The sequence below is a fragment of the Coturnix japonica genome, chromosome 8 (genome assembly GCF_054131305.1).
Source record: "Coturnix japonica strain WE chromosome 8, WE-NBRP24, whole genome shotgun sequence".
Taxonomy (NCBI): Eukaryota; Metazoa; Chordata; class Aves; order Galliformes; family Phasianidae; genus Coturnix; species Coturnix japonica.
The window spans coordinates 2,331,398-2,354,174 of NC_140670.1; the positions used below are offsets into that span (position 1 = coordinate 2,331,398).

A 22,777-nucleotide genomic window follows, 5' to 3' on the forward strand; every position below is an offset into this window, starting at 1 on the left:
ACTCCTTTGTGTTTATTTTAAACGTTAGCTGGGGCCCACTTATTCTCACTTATCTCACTGGGTTGGGATTTGGTTAAGGATCCCACCTACTCAGAGAGCACTTTGTCTCTATGTATAGAAGACTACACCACACTAAAAGTGTTTCTTCCTCTAGATGTGAGATATGGCAACAACACTTCAGCTTTAAAAAGTAATGAGAAAGCAATATAAATCTTAGCCATTGCTAAAATTCCTGGTGACAATTGTCCATAAAATTAAGCTGCAAAGGTTTAAAGGGTTGTCATAATGGCAGCTGTTGGCCTAATGAGCATGTCCCAAATTCAAACTTGATTCAAGTCACTGTAGGACAAAAAGATTGGAATTATTATCTAGAATAACTCGCTTGCCCAGGTGCCTTGCGCACATCCCTGCACCACTGTCAGATACACTTCTGCTATTACAGAAATTAAACAATCTACAGCACTTGTTTGTTTTAAGAGCAGCACATTGTCCAAGTTCCTGATTTTCTGGTGGTCGTGGGAAAACATTCACCAAATTCAAGGTAATCTCAGTTGCAATTGCAACTGAACAGAAGTTCAAAGACAACAGTGCAGTACAGTTCACTGAGATTTAACGATACCTTCACGCAAAGCATCTCCACCTATGCATTACGGAATATACTTTCTTAGGACCCAGAGGGAAAAGTCACTACGTTACATAAAGTAAGAAATTATATTTGTAACTAACAAAGACATGACATGCTGCTGAACCTCAGGAACTACGCTGGCAGTTTTGCTTGGTTTGGGGGTGTCTTCTCGTGTCAATTTATTTTCCATAACTCATACTGCAATAACATACCACATATTTCAGGTAACAACCTCCTATTCACTCCATTTGTCCCTTTGATTATTCCCACAAAGAGCTAAACTTGCCTTAAACGTCTTAAATTACCCTCTTGCCAATGCAATCTGACCAAAATCTGATGTTAATTAGGAGATCTTCATTATGATTTGGGCACTGCCTTTTTGAACAATCTTTCCACCTCAGTTCTAATGTAAGGCATCTTGGCCAGTGCTTGCCTGTGATCTATCCTCCTTCCTGGGTGTTGGACTCGATGATCTCTAAAGCTCCCTTCCAACCCTTACAATTCTGTGATTCTGTGATTCTTCTGTTGGTTTCTAAAGAGCAGACTGCAGCTGCCTCTGAATGCCCAGCTACATGAGAGATCATTCCCTCAGAGCTCAACTCAATCTCTGCACTTCAGTCCTTTATCCAAACTTCAAAGCCAGAACTGGTGACTGTAAGGTGAAATGATACAAAGATGGTAACAAAGATGGTAACAGATATTCAGAAGGTTAATTATAAGAAAAGACTCATTGATATGGATGCCTTCACTGGGAAATGCTGAGGCAATCTCCATCGGGGAGCAATCTCCAAGAGATGCTGCCTTAGTGGTGGTCAGCCCTTAAATGAGGTCTAGAGGAGGTGGAGTCAAGCTCCACCCCTTCCAGGAGTGCAGCTAAATTTCTCTCACCTGTGCTCCCACAGCTGACCCAACACTTGCCTCAACTGATTTATCAGTGGTTCAGGCTGTGATTACCAATTTCCCATACAGGTGACACACACACACACACACAAAAGTGGAATCGATTTTGGCAAAATCAGATAATATTAGAACAGTCACCTTAAAGCTTTTCTCTCCATAAAATCCGCATCCCAGAAATCGTTAGGGCCCTCAATCACAGTTACCTCATTACCACGTTTTGTGTGTTAGTTACTATATTTCACTACATACAATACAGTAAACTTATTTTTAAGTAGTATTTCCTAAGGAAAAAATGTTACACGAGTCTATGCTGTCATACAGGTTGCATTAATAAACAGGATTAAAAACTTGAAAATATTAAGAGATGGTAAAAAATAATCTCTAATTAAATAATTCAAATGTAATGTATTTAATTCATTAGTATCTTCTTTACGCGGTTGTCATTAAAAAATAAGTTTCATAATAAACTCATACCGCTTTTAAAATTGTGCAACTCTCAGAGTATGCAAAACTAAAGCAGTTCATAAGGATGATGATTCTTTTCATCACCTAATATACTTTATCCTCCAGCAGGATTACCCACAATAAGCTCTTCACAGGGACTTCTAGCTCTGCTGTCCAAAACACTTCATGTTCTGCAGGTACATCACTCCCCAGTCAGGATCACGAACAGAATCAGAGATAAATGTATTTAAAATGCTATCAAAATTACATACATAACTGCCCACGTTTCCAAAATACCCTCTGTGAACAAATGAGGAAGGAGGAACATTACTCAGCAGCTCCTCAAACTGCATTCATTCACAATCATAGGCACACCTTCCAGCAGCAAAGCTGCAGCTGGCTACAGATCCTCTACACCTGCCAAGGAGATGGGTGAGAGCTGTTCCCATGTATGTAAGCACAAGGTTTAACCAACACTTGCAATCTACTCTACTACTGAAATTCAGTGGATGCAAGCCAGCCCCAATCTCCCCCTCCAAATTTAAAAAGACAATACGTGGCTCTTCTTCCCTCTCAAACACATCACTTGCTAAAATTTCAGCTTCATATATCAGACTAAATTCAGCCATCCAAAAACAAAGACCTGCAAGAATTCTGTCTTGTAGGCAGATATTTCGAAAACCAAATATAAATATTAAGTTACTATTGTTGCGTTTCATTTAGGACTAAGTAATGAATGTGCACCTGATATGGAAAGGCATTAGAAGCACCTTTTTCCCCCTCTGTGCTTTTGCTGAAGAGAAGACAGGGAGGTTATCGCTGCCAGAACAGCAGAAGAGCTCCTTGAGCAGAAGTGCAGCCCTTTCAGCTCCCAGCCAGCCTTCTCCAAGGCAAGGAAAATTCACCTTCTGTGATGCAAAGATAATGCCACAAACCCTCAGATGAAACTCTGAATGCTGCATTTTTGGTGGTGGTGTTATTATATTGTCATCACCTGTGTAGGTCCCCAGCTTCACAGCCCCAGACCTAACTAGTTGAGACAAAGGCAAACCTGCTGCCAGAGCAGCAGATAGAAGGTAGTGAGAAAAAGCCCTTGTGCACCAACCCAAACCTGATAGGCAAGTATCTAATCTCAGTTTAATGGCAAAGATTGGTTCATTTAGACAGTGCTTAAAGATAATCAGCTTATTTAAAAGCATGCACTATAAACCCATAAACAGTGTCCACAGTGAGCACCTTCACCTGTTAAGAGATGTGATGTTTTACCTGCATGTTTCTGACTCCAGTGTTTTTTGATTAATGGAAATAAGCTACAGCTGATGCTATTACACTGAGACAGTCCTGCGAGTAAAGAGCTGACCCAGTGAAACATGACAATGCCTTGCATAAAGTTAAAATAAAAAGCTGAAATCTAAAGCAGAATATACCCAGGCTGCTTAAGGAAAAGCATTGTACATGACTTTTTGATCTTTGCTGAAAAAGCAGAATTTTTCGACTAGATTGAACTCTAGCACTATGTCCCTTACGCAGCTGGGTCAGACTGCAGGCTAAGGACTAATGCAGTAAAGCAGGTAATTTATGAAATAATTACAGAAGTACATCTCCCCTCCTAAATCAGGAGCACTGGCATCCATCAGAGTAATACCCTCAGTGAAGTCTCTGAACCCACTGCCCACTGAACACCAGCAGTGGAAATGGTTCTTTTTTGCTTAGAAACGGTTAAATGGCAACAAAAGGACTGTAACATTTCAGTTCAGTGCATTTCTGTGTTTCAAACAAAAACTCTGTTTCTTTCTGGCAAAATCACTGACAGATTGAACAACAATGTGATTTTTCTCTCCACATAGCATTGCTCTTCAAACAAACTAACAAAACAACTAAGAAGAACAAAGTACAGCACTCCAGGAGACGATCAATACATTGTTTTTTGTACTTATTAATAAATCAGCTTCCAAGTCACAACCTCTGGAATAGCTTGGTACTACTTTAATGACAGCCTTCTCACCACTTGTATTGTAACTCACAAGGCGAAGAAACTGAGTCCCTACAACTGGTTTTTGTTTTTTTAGTACTTACCAGTATTGTTCAGCCCTGAGCAGGTGGGATGGCTACAATCATAGAAAGGCCAGGGTTGAAAAGGGCCACGATGACCATCTGGTTTCAGCCCCCCTGCTACGTGCAGGGTCACCAACTTCCAGACCAGGCTGCCCAGAGCCACATCCAGCCTGGCCTTGAATGCCTGCAGGGATGGGGCATCCACAGCCTCCTTGGGCAACCTGTTCCAGTGCGTCACCACCCTCTGGGTGAAAAACTCCCTCCAAATATCTAACCTAAACCTCCCCTGTCGCAGTTTAAAGCCACTCCCCCTTGTCCTGTCACTACTATCCACCCACAACTGTCAGCCTCTTGGAGCGCACCACTGAAAAATGCCAATTCAAACAGGAGACATAAGCAAAACGTTAGCACTGTACAGTGTAGTACAATTGAACACACTTCATACAAGTTTGCTTTTGTTAAAACCCTGTTTACCTTTAGCAGTAGTGCAGGCAAGAACGCATGTTTTCTACACTGCTTGATTACCATGTAACAAAAAAAGCCCTTGTCAGTGCAGTAACAGACCAGCATAGACACTGCAAGAGAATATCCCCATCTTATCTCAAATGCTTGCTTTACGCATTCTGACATCAATGAGAATAATCAAATATGAAAAAGCAGCTCTTTGTTATTAATACTAATTTAGTGGTTTGCTGTTTCACAGTGCTATAGCCCCTCTAGCTGGTAGCAGCCAACAACCAAAGCCCAGTTCCTGAGAACTAGAATCTTGAACTTCAACAGCAGTGATGCTGTGAAATGATAAACATGAAGATAATAACATTGTTTTTAAATACAATACTTCTCCCATACAATGCAGCGTGGCATCTCTAGTGTTTCAACAACGTATGTGCTACAGGAAAAACTCTTCCCTGGCATACTGCTAGCTGAAGAGGCAGCACCGAGAAAAACAGTGCACAAAACAAGGAGCACTATTTTCCAGAATAATGCAAAGAAATAAATAAAATTCAGAGGAGGACGTTATTTAAAAGCGGAACGAAAAGAATTCATGGCTGCCATTTCTCCTGAGAGCCTACAGCTAAGCAGCTGCAATCCCCAAGAACACAAAGGTTTTAGTACAGGACATGTTTCATGCAGAGAATGCACAGCATAATGGTGCACTCCTTCATGGCTATACTGAACACACAAAAACAGAAAGGAAAAAGCATTAACAGAAGCTCAGTTCTAATAAGCACATTTAAATAATACCCATAACTTGTAAAAAGCAGCATTTTCAAACTGATGTACATCTATGTGCACAGCATGTTTTGTTAATCACTGACAATGCAATCTAACACACAGTAACAGATTTTATCACACAGATGTTCCCATTTATTGACCCCGATTCTGCACATGCGTAGGTCTACAAAAAGCATCGCTTGCACACCCTAAATTGGGCCTCTAGGTTTGCAAAACTGGGCCATATAATAATCCCTTTATAAAAAACAAAGACTGTGAACTACTTAATGCAGCAAATCTTCTATCCAGAATATCATCAAGATATATTTTCCTCAGTTTTTTGCTAGCAAAGTTACAGAATGCCTCACTGAAAGCTCTCTTCTTGCAGATTAAAATACCAAATCCTTTTTCTATGAAGAGGACCGACCTACATTATCAGTACATCACTTACGTACATCTTCTGTATAAGTACAAAGCACAAGCTGGGGACAGGGGAAGGATGGGACATGAGGATTCTAAGGGATTCATCCTAATTTAGAAAGGAAAAGCAAAGCCATAAACCAAAACAAGAAGAAACCAACAGAAGTCACAGCGAATAGAAAAGGCAGTACAAGTTGTTTGACTTCTTTTATGGGGACTGGAACAGAAATTTCTTGAGGTACCTAGACCAAGGTTTCCCTTCATCTTCTTACCCAGTTACACCCTTATTCTGAGCTACCATGAGCCTCTTCTGTTCCACCTGAGCTTTCCCTGAACTTTTCCTTCTTGCAAATTCACTGATTTCTAATTACCCCATGGAAAAAAACACACATCAGTTTGGTCTTAAAAAGCTCTATGGGCGATCTGTTGCTAAACACGATTTGAAGGGAGTTATCTTTGAAGCTGAACAGTTTGTCTCCTGCAGTCAACAATCAGCCATCAGGCACAAGGCGTAAAAAAATAAGGGGTTATATGTTGTGAAGGCACTGAAGTCACGGAATCCTCCTGCTTACATGCTGTGTGAGAAACACAGCTCTGGAAATACAGAACACTGCACTGGAGGGCAGAATACATGGAGATAGAAAAGATGAAATGCTGGAAGAACTGTATAGGTTTTACTCACCTATATTTTGAGATCATACCTGAGTACACACAACTCTGGAGCCAAAGCATATTGGTAAAGTTTCAGAAGCAAACACCTGAACATTCAGCAGCAATCATTTTGCAATCTACTTTTGCTCACGTCAGCAAATTTCATCAGGAACAACCGACCCAAATGAGTGGTTTTTTTCTGTTAGAAAGAAACATATATTTACAAATGCAGTATATCCAAATTCTCCTCAGGGCTGCTTTAGTCACTTCTGTCTTGAATGTCTCTTGATCTAAGGGGAGACAGAAACTTGTTTGAGGAAAAAATAAATACCTGCTTAAATCCATTCACTTCACCTGTATGCACTCCCTGTATACACTCCATCTGCTCTGCTCAGAAGAGCCTTGGCCCCACTGCAAGCCACTTACTACACTACAGCGGTCGGTACTTCACGCAGAACAATGGCATGGGAGTAGGTATGAAAGGGGAGGCCTGAAAGCAGGTTTACATGTCCACTGCAGAAAGCATCTGATGAGAAACCACCACCTCCCTGCTGGATGACTCCTGAATCTCCATCACATTGATCCCAAGTCCCTCAGAGTAAGAAATCTTTTCCATAATCCAAGGTATCTTGTTCTTTCCCTGACTGTATTTAGTTCCATCTTGTAATGCAAAACAATGCCTGTGCTTCATACAAAGTGACAACAAATCCCTTCCAGACAACAGAACCTGAAAGAGACTTCCCAGTGAAAAAGATGGGTTTCAACTTGGCTTTACCTACAAGAACCCTCTTACAATTTTCAAATACATTTATACTGTCATGCAGGTTCTTCTCCAACCCATGCTGCAAGGCCAAGCACAACTAAAGCAGGTGTCTTGCTTAGCAGAGACCAAGCCAGAAGACACTGAAGTCCTTGAGCTCCAGAACCTGCTTGAAAACAGGGAAGGTGCAAACACGCAAACGCTTGCTAGCATTTTCTCCCCATGCCTGCAGTGAAGATGCAGATCCGTTCAATGCACAGCAATAAACCTCAAAAAGGATTCAGCAAGCTCAGAGATGTGCAAAACACCCGAATTTTTAAGTATTTATTTCTCTTTGTGACCGGGCCACCCCACGTGACCGCACCAGGCACGTTTCTTGTGCTAGCAAACAAGTCATGGGAGAAATCAGCAAACTTAAACAACAGGATGCTGCAGATACTTCCTGAAAGCCACATGAGCTATAGAATCTACCGATAAAGTCAAAGCCAAATCCATGGCAATCCTTGCATTTACTGGGCTTTGCAGAAGGTTTCAAAGCAATGAGTCAGATGATAAATGCACTGCAACACTAGACACAGTGCTGTAGACAGAGACAGGTCTTTTGCTTTAATTTTTAATTTCCATTTTCTGTGGGTTTAGACAAACCACTGACATTACTTTAGCATAATACTTTGTAATGAATCAATACTTTAATTTAATAATGGTATTCTGTTGTCAACATATAATATATCACATAATGTCCTTGTGTAGACGCTAAAAAAATAGGCCCAATAAAATGCAAGGCCTTGCTTTTGCTAGTGATCACAGCTTAAATCAACATAATGAGAATCTCTACAACCCCCAAAAGATGTTTTTGCTGGGATTAAAAGGCACCATGGAGTAATTTCAACTATATTCCTTCCTCTTATCATACCAGTGCTGTGGAAGTTCTCCCATGCTATTCCAACAAATACTTCAACAAAAGGGAAACATCTGAACTGAATCCACATACACATCTGCGAGTGAAGCTTTAACATCAACATTTAAAATACTTATGAATTTGATGATAATGGTGCTAGTTCCAAACTCTAATGGGGATTAGAAGTTAAAAAGTGAAATTAAGCCCAATGTCATTCCAATCATAATAAATGAAAAGTAAAATTAGAGCTACTCTTACTTTAGGCTATATTCTCTATTTATTATTTTGTGCCTTGGCATTAGCCTTCCTGCTCACAAGTACATAAAGCAGGAAGCACAAATCTAACCACGTCTGTGGTACGTTGACTCATGGCATGGGAACTGAAAGCAAGTGGGAAGGAGGATGAGAAGGAAAAGCTTTCAGAATTCCCAGCTCAATGTATTTTTCTTCGTTCCACAGCCTTTGATGCTTCGTAGATTGGTAAATAAGTGCCATATTAATCTCAGTCAGTGCTAAAGGCACGTGCTCCAGCGTCACGTGTCAGCTCCCTGACTCCAACAACAGCTCATGATCAGAGCAAAGCGCTCACAGATAGATGTCATTCGTTGGCAGGATGCTCCAGAGCTCTGGAAAGAGTAGGTCTGGTTTTACTACAGCTTGGCACCTCCCACTACACCCTCCAGTTGGTGAAAACCCCGCAGTTCCATCTAAGTGTCATCTTTAATGTGAAAAAGATATTTGAGTCAGTGCAAAATAAAACAAACAGCTTTCACCAAAATGTCAGAGCTGGTAGCAGTTCAGCTGCCAGCTGCTTGTTACTTGAACCCATGCCGTGCATAGCAAACAGACAGAGATATGACTAGGACAAACGACTGGACTAGAAAACCTTTAGCAGGAAATCAAAGTGTACTCAGGCTGCAGTCTGGACACAAAAGAAGGTCGCAAATGGACTTCACGAGATCTATTGATTAAGATTTCTGTAACATCTCTTTCCTCGGTTACAGTGCATTAGTTGAGCCCCACCTGCCTGACCTCAGCTCTCCGCATTAGCCTTAGGAACACCACAGAAACCACAGGGTTATTTCATAGCTGAACACACAGAAACTCCTGTAAGGTCGATATCTCAATTTAAAGATAATAACATTAGTGAAAAACCCAGAATACCATGAAAAAAAGCCACACATATTGGAAAAAATCAGGGCACGACTCCATAGAGATGAAACCAACGGTTTGATAACAATAAAACCTCACTAGTGTGTTCCAGTCAGTTGGCTGCTTCTGCTCATCTGGGGGTTAAGCCATCCTAAATCAACGATTGATTTTCATGTTGAATACTGGGAAATGAGGCTAGAAAGCCATGATCTGTACGTGAACATGAGAAACAGGCACACAGCACAGAGAGAAAGCCGATGAGTCAATGGCTTTTGCTTAGTCAGAACCTGAAGGATCTTCAACAAGAACTTGCAAAGCAGCTCACAGATAGCTTGACTTTGAGTGAAACACAACCAAGAATTATTGTCATTATGCACACCCACAAAAAAGTGAGAGATTTCACAACATCTCCTCAGCTGAATACACACACAGAGAAAAGGCTTTACCAGCATCCACTTCAGGTGGGCAATCATCCGGCTTTCTGAGGAAATAGCTCCCAATTTGTTTTCCATTTCCACAAGTCACATTTTAAGCCCATTTTAACATGTTAAAGCAATTAAATGAACTGCCACACGAATAACAACAGCTGCTTCTTTTCTTCCAAGCCGTGAAAGGCTAAATAACCCATAACCCCTGCCTCCATATGTGCCTTGCCAAGCCGGCAGATCACACAGGGCTGTGCACTGCTTTGAAAGCTGGGGCATCAGATTTGTCATGTCAGATTTGCATTCACGCGACACAACAGATCCACTACTTCCATTTCAACAGCCGCCGGAGCAATGGCCACATAAGGACCACGCAGCTAAACTTACAAAACGAGGATGCACTTGTTTAAAATAATCCCCTTCCTTCCTAAGAGCTGTTAGTCAGGGCAATCCAAGCTCAGTGGCAGATGCAGGTATTTGCTGTAGGGTCACACCATGGCAGCACTCCCTGGCAGGAAGATGACATTGCTTCTCCCTCTCCCCTCTGATAGATACTGCAGCCTCAGAGAATTGCACATGTATTCTCAGATAGGCTTATATGTATCAGGGAAGTACAGCTGTAGGCTCCAAATAAATAAATTCTGCCACATGCCCTACAAATTCAAATCCTTTTTTATGTAATCTATTTAATCTTCCATTAATGATAATCTCCGCTACCAACGTGCCCAAACAGGGTCAATTTCTGCTGGATTTGGGCTTCTTGCATTTCATCCTATAACCCAGCTGTACTTAATGAGGGGAAACACCCTGCTGTAAAAGGTATTAGCAGGCTCCCGGAAACAAGGAACAGCTACAGGACTGTGCAACTGCCAGGAACATTTCAAGACTGTGGGCTATTTTCTTCCTTTGTGCACCCTGAATGCAAAAGATTCCTGCCAGTGACAATAATTTATTAATAAGGATTTTACTGCCTTCTATACCTTTTATTAGGAGGCAGCAGAGACGGGAGGAAATTGCAGCAGACATCCATACTCAAAGAGATACAAAAAGGAGAAGGGAAAAGATCTCAAGGCTGCATTTAAATCCTGACAGGTCCCACCCGGGCTGGAAGCTCAGCAGCATTTCAGGCACACGCATGTCACTGCAGTTTGAAACGCCGGGAAGGTACAGCTGCACACAGGAGTCGAGATCAGAGACGCAGGCTGCAAATCACACTCCCTTCACGTGTTTTATGTTTTCTCGTTTGCTTTTTTGTCCAAGTGTTCTATACAGCTCCATATACCCCAGTGAGACAGCTAAAGCTCAGATCCACAAGAGATTTTTCCCTCTGGTACCACTGGAGCTCCTCTTATTGCAGCTAGAGAGCAACCAGGCTCAGCCACACCTGTGAGGGATGGCTCTTTCTCAATTGCTGTAGCAGATACTGGGGAAGCAAGTTACTGCCTGGTTTGCTGCTCTGATTTAGTGGCAGTTTTATTCGTAATCATTCCCAGTCATCCACCACCTGCACACCCACCCACACGTACACATCCAGTTTGCCTCTCTTCTCCCTGTTCTGCCAATTCAGAAAATCAGTTTGCCTGCACGTACGCTCTCCGTCCCAGGGTTCATCAGCAAAACAGATGTAATGAACAAAATTAAGTTTAAATGACCAGCTACCCAAATCCTCTACTGGAATAAACGCACATTAGCATGCAGAAGCTGCTGGTGGTACAAGCAATCCAGGTGGTGCATGCGATCGAACTGACACTGTTAGGAAAAGCAACTAAGAGTCGGTGGAGAACACAGGCTCCTCATTTCCTATGCTGCATCTGAGAAAGCACAGAAGACTTTATTATCATTGAGCCTTCCACTAAATAGCACCACACAGAAGTTCCTCTGGCACGGATTACGTTCGTCCTAGATAACCTTTATGAGAAGCTGAAAGTTGATGCACCCAATCCAAACCCGAACCCAAAGCCTTCGGTTTGCGCCTCGTAGGGTGCAAAGAGCCGGGCACAAAGAGCAACCGGGGAACGACCCCCCCCTCCGCTTACAATAATAGCCAGTCACGGGCTGAGGCTGCAGACGGCACGGTACTACGGTACTGTCTGGAGCCAGAGAGCCCTGGGCTGCTGTGAGCATCCGGGAGCGCCCCTGTGCCAACCCCGCGGGGCTCCTCCCAGCAGCCCGACTCCGTGCCGGGGGCAGCACCTCTCCGGGGCCGAGGGCTCCATCGGTGGGAGCCGGCTGCTGGGCGGACAGAGAATCTCCGCACCGGCAGAGAGGCGCAGCCCGCCCTGAGCTCCCACATCTCACTGTCAGCAGTGTTGCTGCCCCTCCAGGCGGGCCATCACCTGTCCCCTCGCTCCCCACACCTCCTAAATGCCGCTCTCACACCAGACTAGAAAGGGAAGCTTTCCTACCAACCGCAGCAAATTCCAGCCGTCTCCCACGGCTGCTCCTGCCTCGACGCCCGCCACACGAGCGGGGAACCGGCCGGGAGATAGACAGGGGATGGAGAAGACCAGCGCCAACTCGGCGGCTTCTCGGCCTCCCGCAGGGCATCGCGCATCCCCCGGGCTGCGGCAGCCCCGGGACGGACGGCGCCCGGTGCCGGTGGCGCGGACGGCGGGCAGGGTCTGCTCGAGGGCGCGGGCCGGCGCGCTTTACTTACGGATTTTGGGGGTCGTGGTGGTCTCCGGCGTGGTGGTGGTAGATTCCTGGAAGGGAGACAAGGTCCAGGAGGGCGCCGAGTCGTGGACGTAGATCTTGTAGGAGGAGGTAGCGTGTGCCGCAGTGGGCCAGGCGGGCAGCGGCGGGGTGCTGGGGGCGGCGGGCGGCGGGCGGCCGGCGCGACCGGCGGTGCCGGGGGGGCCGCTGGCGGGCGGCGCCGTGTGGGGCGCGGCGGGGTGCCGGGGGACCGTGGGCCTGGGGCCGCCCCTCGCCGGGCCGCGGGTGCCGGGGGGCCTCGGGGGGGCCCTGCTCATCGTGGTGAGGCGGGGGCTGACGCGGCTGGGCGGCCGCGGCGTGGCGGCGGCGGTGGTCTCCGCGCCGCGAGGGGGGGCGGTGGGCTTGGAGAGGAAGAAGGGGTCCTGCCCCACGCCCTTGGCGTCCATCAGCTCGGTGGGGACGTACTCCTTGACGGAGCCCACCACGATCCACTTGAGCAGCATGAGGCTGAGCCCCAGGCCGATGAAGCCTATGAAGAGGGGCACCACGCACAGCCACGTCTGCTGCCGGTTCCAGACGATGCAGTCGCTGCAGCGCAGCTCTCGCGGCGGTCCCCCGGCCCCATCCCCGCCCGGGCCCCCCGCTGCCGCCGCCGCCTCCGCCGCCCCGGGCGCCGCGGCGCCGGCAGCCCCCTCGCTCATCCTAGGGGCCGTCCGCAGCGCCGCCGCGGCCCCGGGGCATCAGCGCGCCGCGGATGCCGGCGGCATGCGGCGGAGGTGGGCGGAGGGGAGCGCGGCGCTGGGTCACGCCGCCGGCATGGCGAGAGGAGCCGACCCCCGCGCCGCCCCGCGCACCTCCCGCGGCCGCGGAGTCAGCGGGACGGCCGCGCCGGGCGCCCTCCGCTTGCGCCGCCCGCGTCAGCTCTTTCCTTCTTCTCTCTTCGCTCCCAGGCTCTGCTCTCCTTAATCCTTTTTTTTTTTTTTTTTTTCTGTTTTTTCCCCTCCGTGCAGTAAGTCGCGGCGATCAGCCTCCTCGATGATTACGATTTTTTATCCCAAGCGCGCGGATCCTGCTGCGGGCGGGCACATTCCTTCACATCCACGCTCCTTCTCGCCTCTCCTCCTTCTCCTCGCCCCTCGGGGCCGGGGGATCTTCTCTCGCCTTCTCGCTCCCTCCCCCGCCCGCTCGGCTCCCGCCTCTGCCCGGCCGCGGCGCAGCGGCAGCCCCCGGCTGCTCGGCGGGGAGGCGGCGGCGCGGCGCCCGCCACTCCGCGGCCCCGCGGCCAACCCGCGGCCGGCGCTGGGCCAGGGAGGCCGATCCGCGGGCGGGGCCCGGGGCAGGAGGCTCGGCTGGGCTCGGCTTCTCCGCGCCCGCGCTGAAGTCCGGCCCGCACGCAATAAAACTCCGGTGAGGATGCCCGGGAAAAATAATAATAAAAACAATAAGGAAAAATCCACGCAGCCAAATAAATAAATAAAAAATGAACCCCTGGAGCGGCGGACGCCAGTGACCCAGTCGGCAAAAGCACGGATCCGGCCAATAGATGGGCACGCACGCGGCAGCCCCTGCCAAGCTTGCAGCTCCTGCTCAATTGTGCATTCGTCTCGCGGCGCAGGGGAGGCAGGCGAGCGCGCAGCAAGTAAGGCGCCTCCCACCAGAGCCTAATGGTGGTTTCTTAATGCGCACAAGATAAATAAATGATCCGGGCAAAGCCCTCGGGAGGGTGGGTGCTACGGCTAGCGGAGCCTGGGAAAGGGAGGAAGAGAAGGGAAGGAAGAGAAAAAGAGAGAAGAAGAAGAGGGTAACTGCGGAGCGCCTGAACCCATCCGGCGGTGCGGCAGTAACCAACTGCGCTGCGCCGCAAGGCAAAAAGACGCGTGGAGAGAGGGAGGTGGAGACACCTTCAGAGAGGATTCCTCGCCAACGACCGGGGCTCAGGACGAGGCGTTTTCTGACGCTGATGCTCTCTGATGGCTAACAATGAACAGCGTTTGTTGTTTGTGAAAAGGATTCCCTCCAGGAAAGCTAAGACCAGCAGCAGCCACCTGCAACAAAAGGACGGCCCTCTGCTGCTGCCGGGGTGAGGGACGGCACGGGCACCCGTCTCACGGCTACCAGGATGCTCCCAGACCAGTGCGGATGTTGAGGCTGCCCCAACTGCTTCATCTACTTCAGAGGGTTACGTTCATTGTGACCAACAGCGTGCGCTTCCCTCTCACCCTCTGGATTGACCATTTAAACGCTGGTGGTGGTCACTGAAGGGTTAACAGCCCGGTACCAAAGGGTGAGCTTAATGCCGTTTGCCAGATTTTAGAGAATGGTTTATAACACCGTATACGTGCAAATGCTTTTAACCCCTTCTACTAAACTATTAAACCATTGGCGTCATTTCCTGGTAATGACACTTCAGTATAATTTCCTTAGTCACTTATGTAGAAATGGATTAATATTTATACAGAATAATTGAACAGGAAGAAAATGGAAAGGAAATGTGAAATACATTATTTATTTTTTCTGTCTGTACACAAACATAGGAAATAAAATACTGCAGCTGAAATGTATCTGCTTGATGTATTTTTGTTGTTCAGAAGGAATGTTAATAGCAAAAATATTACAATACGAGAAGTATATTACGAAGACATCTAGATTATTGTCACTTGAAGTAATCCAACTGGAGCTCAGCAGCTTCTCTAAGACAGCCCTATGCTAAGAGCTACTAGGAAATCTCCGGAAGCGGCTGATCAGCTAAGTGCATCCTTCATACCTTTTCTTGTTTTAAAACAAGCAACCAAACAACAACAACGCTTCGGCATTGTTGAGAATGAATATACCCATTTCTATCCATTGATGAAGAGGAAAACAATTGGGTGAAGGCATTTAGAAACAAGAAGAGCATTGCAAAGTACTCAGGTGGACACCTACTAAAGCAAGTAGATGAGCGAAACAGGGATGTCTTGGATATCCACAGTCTTTGTTGGCTGATTTTTTTGGAACCTGAGATTTCTTATGAACATGTAGAACTAGGTGCTCACAGTTGTGAGGGTCAGTCCTGCACAGTCATAGAATCATAGAATGGCCTGGGTTGAAATGAACCACAATGATCATCTGGTTTCAGCCCCCTGCTATGTGCAGGGCCACCAGTCCTCATCTTCCTCACCAAGTACGTGGACTGCTGCCCTGCTCCTGCCATTGCATTTCCTGCACAAACACCATTCAGCTCTTGCCTCTTCTGCAACCATATTGCTGTTTGCTACATTCTCTATGAACAGTTCTTTCTATTTGTATGCACATCTTGGGAGAATATAACATGTGAAAAGTATTTTACAACCCTCACAAGACAGAGAGCTTTTAAGTCCCTTTAAACTCAAGTTCAAGGACCGAGTTCTGAAGCCTTTCAGTTCTGTTCGGTCTCAACTGCACTTCTTTCCTCACTAAGATTTTCAAGCTGTCAGCTCCTTTAATTTGTAATGGCTCTAACGGAAAGGCACCTTAATGATACCATTAAGATGACTCAAATGCAGCCATTTCATTCTTTAATATTGAAAGACTTCCTGTATTACGAGCAAAGATTTGTCAGCTTTTCTTACCATTTCCTATCCATACCATTGGGATTGACAGACTGTTCTTCAGATTGGTTGGGGAACACTTCCAGTATGCCACAGTTAACTGAATTACTTAAAAGTAGAAATTCTCTGTATAAATTAATGAAGACTTTTCCATTGACTACTGTTGTCTTTGAAGAAAGGCAGTTCTTTGGTCTAAAAATATGAAATGCCTGTGGACACAACAGAACCCCACAGAAAAGAAAAACACATTTCAAATAGGATATGTTTTAGTTAAAATACATTAATTACTTAGAAGGAGAAAAGCTCTTTTACGTGTACAAGTGTTACAGAGCTACATGGTGCACCTTGACAGACACCTGAGTGCAGGTGACATATGGAATCCCAGTCCTGTAATGATTTAGCTGTTGGTTAAGATATTATGATGTAACAAAAACACAGACTCTAAATAACTCTAGCTTACTTTCCCATCCTCAGGAATTAATATTCAAATCATAACCAGTTTTTCAAATCAACCCACTCTTGTTAAACTGAATCTGTTGGGTGCATTAATTCTAATGTACGTAGGTATTTTGTAAATTTCACTTGCATTTCTTCCTACTCACTCTGTATCATAGCCCAACTTTTTAAACTTTTTTTTTTTTTTTTTTTTTTTTTTTTTTTCTGGAAATAAATTTATCATGAACAAAAAACAACATATAATTTATTTTTCTTCATAGAATGCTAATACATCCCTCAGTATCTCCCCAGGGATGTTGGTAGCTGGGATGGAATAACAGTTTATCCACGGCAAAGTCAGAAGTGATGTATGCTTAAAGACTGGTGTGACGCAAACAATGGATCTGCTGTTTGTGCATATACTGCTTTGTCACACGGGGTTTAAATTTGGTTTTGCAGTAGGTATGCCACAGTCAGCAGTGATGTGACAAGGGTTCTGTTCCTCATGGCTTCCCATATGCCTCCGTGCAGCAGAACCAGTGACACACTCTTTAAATAGCAAAATGTAATAGACGAGTTGAAGGAGTTACATTTTCTTTAGCTGTAATGGTGGAAGCAGTTCTAAAGATTTCAGAATAACTATCCTCTGAAGAGCCAACAAAAGAAATAGAATCTCAAAACAGGAAAATAAGACCCTTTTGGAACCGTATCCATGTCAGCACTCAACAACAGCATGCATTTGAAATGCATATGTTCAAATTCCACAAACACACACGGAAGCCTGTTTTTCTTCTCCAACTTCATAAAATCTGAGGACATTCACTGTTAATCCATATAAATTATATCTCAAGCTGTAAACAACGCAAACTCTACAGTTACTTCACCTCATGGTGTGATTGGTGCATAAACTTTTCCTCAAATTCTGCACCTGGGGAGGAATAAGTGCACACATGAGTACAAGTTAGGAGCTGACCTGCTGGAAAGGAGCTCTGTGGAGAAGGACCTGGGGGTCCTGGTGGACAATGAGTCAATAATGAGCCAGTAATGTGCCCTTGTGGCCAAGAAGATCAATGTTATCCTGGGGTGTATTAAATAGAAAGTGGCCAGGAGGCTAAGGGAGGTTATCCCCCTCTACTCTGCCCTGGTGAGGCCACATCTGGAGCACTGCATCCAGTTCTGGGCTCCCCAGTTCAATGAAGAGGACAAAGAACTTCTGGAGAGAATCCATCAGAGGGCCACAAGGATGACTGAGGCCCTGGAACATCCCCCTTGTGAGTAAAGGCCTAGGGCTGTTTAGCCTGAAGTAGAGAAGGCTGAGAGGAGATGTTACAAACATCTAATGGGCAAATGTCAAGTGAATGGGGCCAGGCTCTTTTCAGTGGTGCCCGGCGACAGGACAAGGGGCAACAAGCACAAAGCAGGACACAGGAAGTTTCATCACAACATGAGAAAGTGCTTCTTTACTTTGAGGGTGACAGAGCACTGTAACAGGCTGCCCAGAGTGGTTGTGTGGTGTCTTCCTCTGGAGATATTAAAAACCCATTTGGACACTTTCCTCGTGGCAAACAAAACAGATCAAGATAAATGAAGGATGCTGGAATTGTGGCTGGTTCCATCAAAAGGTGCTGCACTCCTGGGGTATTTCCCCAAAGTAGAACATCTGAATATTGTTGCTTCATCCTTCCTCTTTGCTTCCATCCCCAACTCAGCTACAACACATGTGCTCCTAGTGGTTGGTTTGCAGTCAGGGAGAACCATGCTTTTTGTCTGAGGTGTGTGTAATTCTATTCCTTCCTTCATATGAAGCATGTAAATAGTTTTTCAGTTATCCCATTAACCAGTGCTTAGAACTAAACCACTTCTTCCCACTGTGATTGCTAAAACAGCTATTAGGCGAGGCGTGCAGATGATGTTTGTTTTCAACTAACATGTTGTAAAGAGACCAGGGCTATAACTGTGTTTAGCATACAGCCCAAAGTATTGCACCCTGTATTTCTACATGGGATGCTGGGAGCGCTTCTGGTAGCTGGGGAGGAGCAGCACAAGTTGCAACAAATGAGTAAAATTACTCTTGGCACAGGTCATAATGATTAACTGAGATACCATTATTAAAAAGAAAAAAAAAATTAAAAAATGCATCCCAAACCTTTTAAAATAGTTTTCATTCAAGAAGTTGTACTAAATTTAATGCATTCCGTGGAGGGATTGATTACTTAGTAACCGAAATCCTAGAAGGCTGGGATGCTTCTTATCAATCTGAGTTCTTGATATTCTCCACTTTCAACTGACCATAAATTCTAAGTACTTCAATGAGTGGAATTCTGTCTGGCAAGAGGGAAATCGAAGTAGGTTTTTTTTTAATTCTGGTTTTATTGCTATTGTATCAGTCTCTTAAGCACCATTTAATAATTATTTCAACAGAGATATAGAGTAACCATTCTTAACAATGCCCTTGTGATACAATGAAGCTACACAACACAACACAAGAGAAACATATTATTTCACTCTCCAAGTCATTGCAACCCCTGAAATGGTTGTCAGGAACATAAATTGTGGATGCCAAGTGCACAACGATTTGGAAGCAAGTATGGAAAATGCCATCAAAACAGCTTGATCCGAAGCACGCTGAGGTCAACAAAAATCTTACAGCATATCGTAATCTGTCTTGAACAAAGCCTTAAATAAAAATACAATTATTTCCAGGAACTGGTATAAAATAAAGACAACAATGAGTGAGAAAGGTAATGAAGCAATCAGTCATCAGCAGATAAAGTTAAAATTACTTACGATTATGAATCACTGTCTCATTTTTTTTCCCCCATGAAACTTACACTTTTTCCATCCCATTTAATACACTCCATTCCAATTAATCAGCCAGAATGGGAATACACAGTGTGCTTGAGATCTTGGAATAACTTTAGTTCCACTGTCCATCGTAGGGTTAGTCAGTTAGTCATGAACTTAAAATCATACCTTGGAGAAAGGTGTGGGCTTGCTGGGGTCCTTCCCTCTCCCATGTCTGCCTACAGCCAACCAATGCTCCAGAAGCAGCTTTACTGCGCAGGCTCAACCCTGGAAAGCATCCAGCATATTCTTTCTGAATTTCTCCTGGAAATGAACACAAAAGGAACAGAGATTGTCAAATTTAAGAGGAGTTTGAGTCATTCAGATAGTGAATTACTACCAGATATTTCAGTTTCTGAACTTGCCACCAAGGGGGATTAATGCTGTTTATAAATCTGTGAGGGAAACATTGCAGTGCACCTCCAGTTTTAAATTCTTACCTTCTCTAAAATTATAATTATGGATTTATATGATTTTTTTTATTATTATTATTTTCTTTTTTTTAGTCTTGTTCACTTCTGATAGTGAATAATATTGTTTTACTTTTTGGATAAATAGTATATTTATCATAGTCCTTACATTAAGAGAAAAAGGAAAAAAGGAGGGCTTTTTATTTAAATAAATGGTTTCAATTATATTGTAACCTTATTAGAGTGATCAGAGACAAAGGAGGGCTTTAGAAGCACAGGAAATTATATTATAGAGAGTAATAAAAGAGTTACAGAAAAAGTAGGACTGAAAATAAGTTTTTTACTCTTGTGAAGTCCAAAGTTGATAAAGACTAGAGGCAATTTAAGACTTCCTCATCATTTTCAACAATTAAATTGCATCCAAAAGAATTGGTTTCTCTGCCAAGAATGACCAAATTACTATCAGATCAAGCTAAATATTATTGCTCATTATAACACTTGGAAAAACAGTGACAGGAGAAACAATGCTATCAGCAATTAGCTTTGAGTAGGTCCTAGAGAAGTGGACTTGAAATTAATATGTTCTCATTCTATTAAAAGTCATTCAGAAATTCATTTTTACCAGAATGTTTTATTGTAGCACAGACTTGATACCAAGGCAGAATGAACCACTGCAGGAATGGGTTCACTCTCAAGTCCTGGGTAAATTCTCTTATCACAGTTTTCTTGCATTCAAAACCATGTTTGTATAGCTCTGTAACGATGCTATCTGTAGCTCCACTACTAGCATTTTGTTTGCGCTCTTATTAGGAGTACTGATTCAAGTTCAGTCTGTGTGAGGCTCCTGATCAGAACAGTACGTCTCATGTTTGAAACATTACTATTCAAACACCTTCGGGGCAAGTCTGGAAATTCATGTCTTTAACCTTGAATTGTTCACAAGTAGCAATGCTGAACAACACTGAACAACAGTGACCCATACTTTTCCTGCTGTAACCAGCTATCATCTCCCATCTCTGACTGGAGCTGATCCCATATGGCCTAAGTCACAATTTGTCCCATGGTGGCCAGATTTGCATACTCTTAGATCTCTTTTAAGCAGCTTTTTCTCTTGATATGACCTAATAGATAACAAATGTAAAGCAATTGCCTGGGAGAATTACATCAAAAGTAATGAGTGCTATTAACATGATTTTGGATGTCATATTTCTGCTATGTAAAACATTCAGTGACTTAATGGGTAATGCTTTAACAGCTGCCTTGAAAGTCCAACACAGCACAAGTTAGAAGTCAAGAAGTATAGTTACTTATCCTTCCAGATAAAGAATTGTTCTATCAGACTCCATGAAAAGTCTTTTGTGGTACTCCTCTTTCGAGTTACATTTCAATGAGCCTTTGAAGTAGGAAAAGCCCACAGGATATCGTCATTCTCACAGCTTAATCAGGAAAAAATAAGTCAGATCTTTCATCTTTTAAATCACATTTTTCCAAACACTTTACCTCTTGGTGGATTCTAAGAATATAGAAAAACACACTCTTGTATAATAATGATAATAATTATTACTGTTATTTTTGCACATAGGAGTCAGACTGAACTGTTTCTCAGCACCCCTGTATAAGTATGAAGAAGTTTTCTATACTAAGCCTAAAACATTATAAGGAGTTATAGAAAGCAAAGCAGTTGAGAATCCCGGTTTTATCACTGTCGTGTATTTCAATTTAACTGCAAATGGAAAAACAGTAGGAAAAGACAAAAGGAAGTAAAACAAAGCCTGGAGCAAGATAGCTGGTAAACATTTCAAGGGGAACAAGAGATCAAATGTCAATGGATAAATACCTCCTTGGTATTTTTTCTATGTACAATCAACCATATTAGAAGTTGTGGTTTATAAGAAAGAGAAAAAAGAAAAAACATTGTCTGCAATTGTTAGGATTCTCAAAGCAATGGGATTAGCAAAATTTAGCACAACTTCCAGTCTCAGAGTTTAGAAAAAAATAGCAGACATTAAAAACAAAACAGAAAAAAGGAAAAAAACTATTATTCAACTTTAAAACCAGTTAATTGCCAACATACATTGTACGTACCAATTACTTTCATTATAGGTCTCAGTATTTATTTGTCCAGTGGAAAACTAAAGAAGCATTAATTACTCTAAAATCCCAATTGGTAATTCTGAACCATTAATACTGTAAGTCTTTGCCTGGGTGTACTATCAATACACCAATGCACAGCCCTCTTCATAGCAGTCATTCTCTATGGTTCAATAATCAGGGATTCGATACTAATAACGCTGGCCCACAACATCAGAGGTGGATGTTGGTGGTATGGCAGTAGAGGCTGAACCTCTACTGTGGCATGCAGGATCATGTTCATAGCTGGCTAAAATGCACAACTAATGGTGGTGACTAGATTGAAAAACACTGTTTCGAAGGTGAGAATCTGCTCTATCAAATAGCATTATGCTCCTTGCATCTGCTGTAGCTTCCATGGAAATAGATACGATGGATTACTTTCAGAGTGATCTACCTTTTTTATATGTGAATGTAGACATGAATGTGAATGTAGTTTAGGATGAAGATGTTAAAACCATAGAATAAACAGAACAGGATATATTCTGTCTGTGGAATAAACTTCTGTGACACCAACACATTAGGTATAATAGGATCCATCCATCAGCTGTGATATGAAAGTCACACAGCTCAGTTTTGAATGCAAATACATGTGTGTAAATATGCCTAGATTTGAAAGCAATATAATACAGAATGACTTCACTGAATCTTATGCTTAAGTCTCAGTGATGCGTACATGACCCACCGGGCTGTTCTGGCAGCCAGAAATCAAAGTAAGCCTCCACCATCAGCAAGCATCAGTGTTGGACTCCGTGAGGACACATGGAGGAATCTCAAAACAAGATAGCTTTAATTTTTTTTTATTTTTTTTTTCAAGGGCAAGTTCTTGTACACTCTCAGTGTGGTGCTTTTACGCTAATGGGCATCTGAACTTTACTACAAATGCTCTCTCACTCCTCTCTCCCAGCTCCTGTTCCAAAGCAGTTTTTACCTTCCTCGAATCTGCTGTCCCCAAAATGCACCAATGCTCATGGCTCAGCTCTGGCAGCAGAAGCAGCTGGAGCTGACTCTGAGCTGATGTGGGGCAGCTGCAGGGCTCTTCTCACATCAACCACCCCATACCTGTGCATATCCTCCTTGAATGGAGCATATAAACAGGAGGGGGTACGACTGTTTACATGGGTTGACAGTGATAGGACAAGGAGGAATGGTTTTAAACTGAGAAGAGAAGATTTAGGTTGGATAATAGGAGAAA

The 22,777-nt window shown here is 43.9% G+C and overlaps 1 protein-coding gene across 8 annotated transcripts in view; it reads right to left on the minus strand.

Annotated features, from left to right (window-relative positions):
• Positions 1-18,301, minus strand: part of NRG3 (neuregulin 3) — a 366,191-nt gene extending 347,890 nt beyond the window's left edge. For all 8 annotated transcript variants that reach the window (XR_014948838.1, XR_014948840.1, XR_014948839.1 and 5 more), the window contains exon 1: positions 12,202-18,301. Coding sequence is in view for 5 of the 8 variants with exons in the window: in XM_085554946.1 (XP_085411072.1) it covers positions 12,202-12,898 (697 nt within the window). In the remaining 3 variants the exon portion in view is untranslated. The remainder of the gene's footprint in view (positions 1-12,201) is intronic.
• Between the last annotated feature and the right edge of the window lie 4,476 nt (positions 18,302-22,777).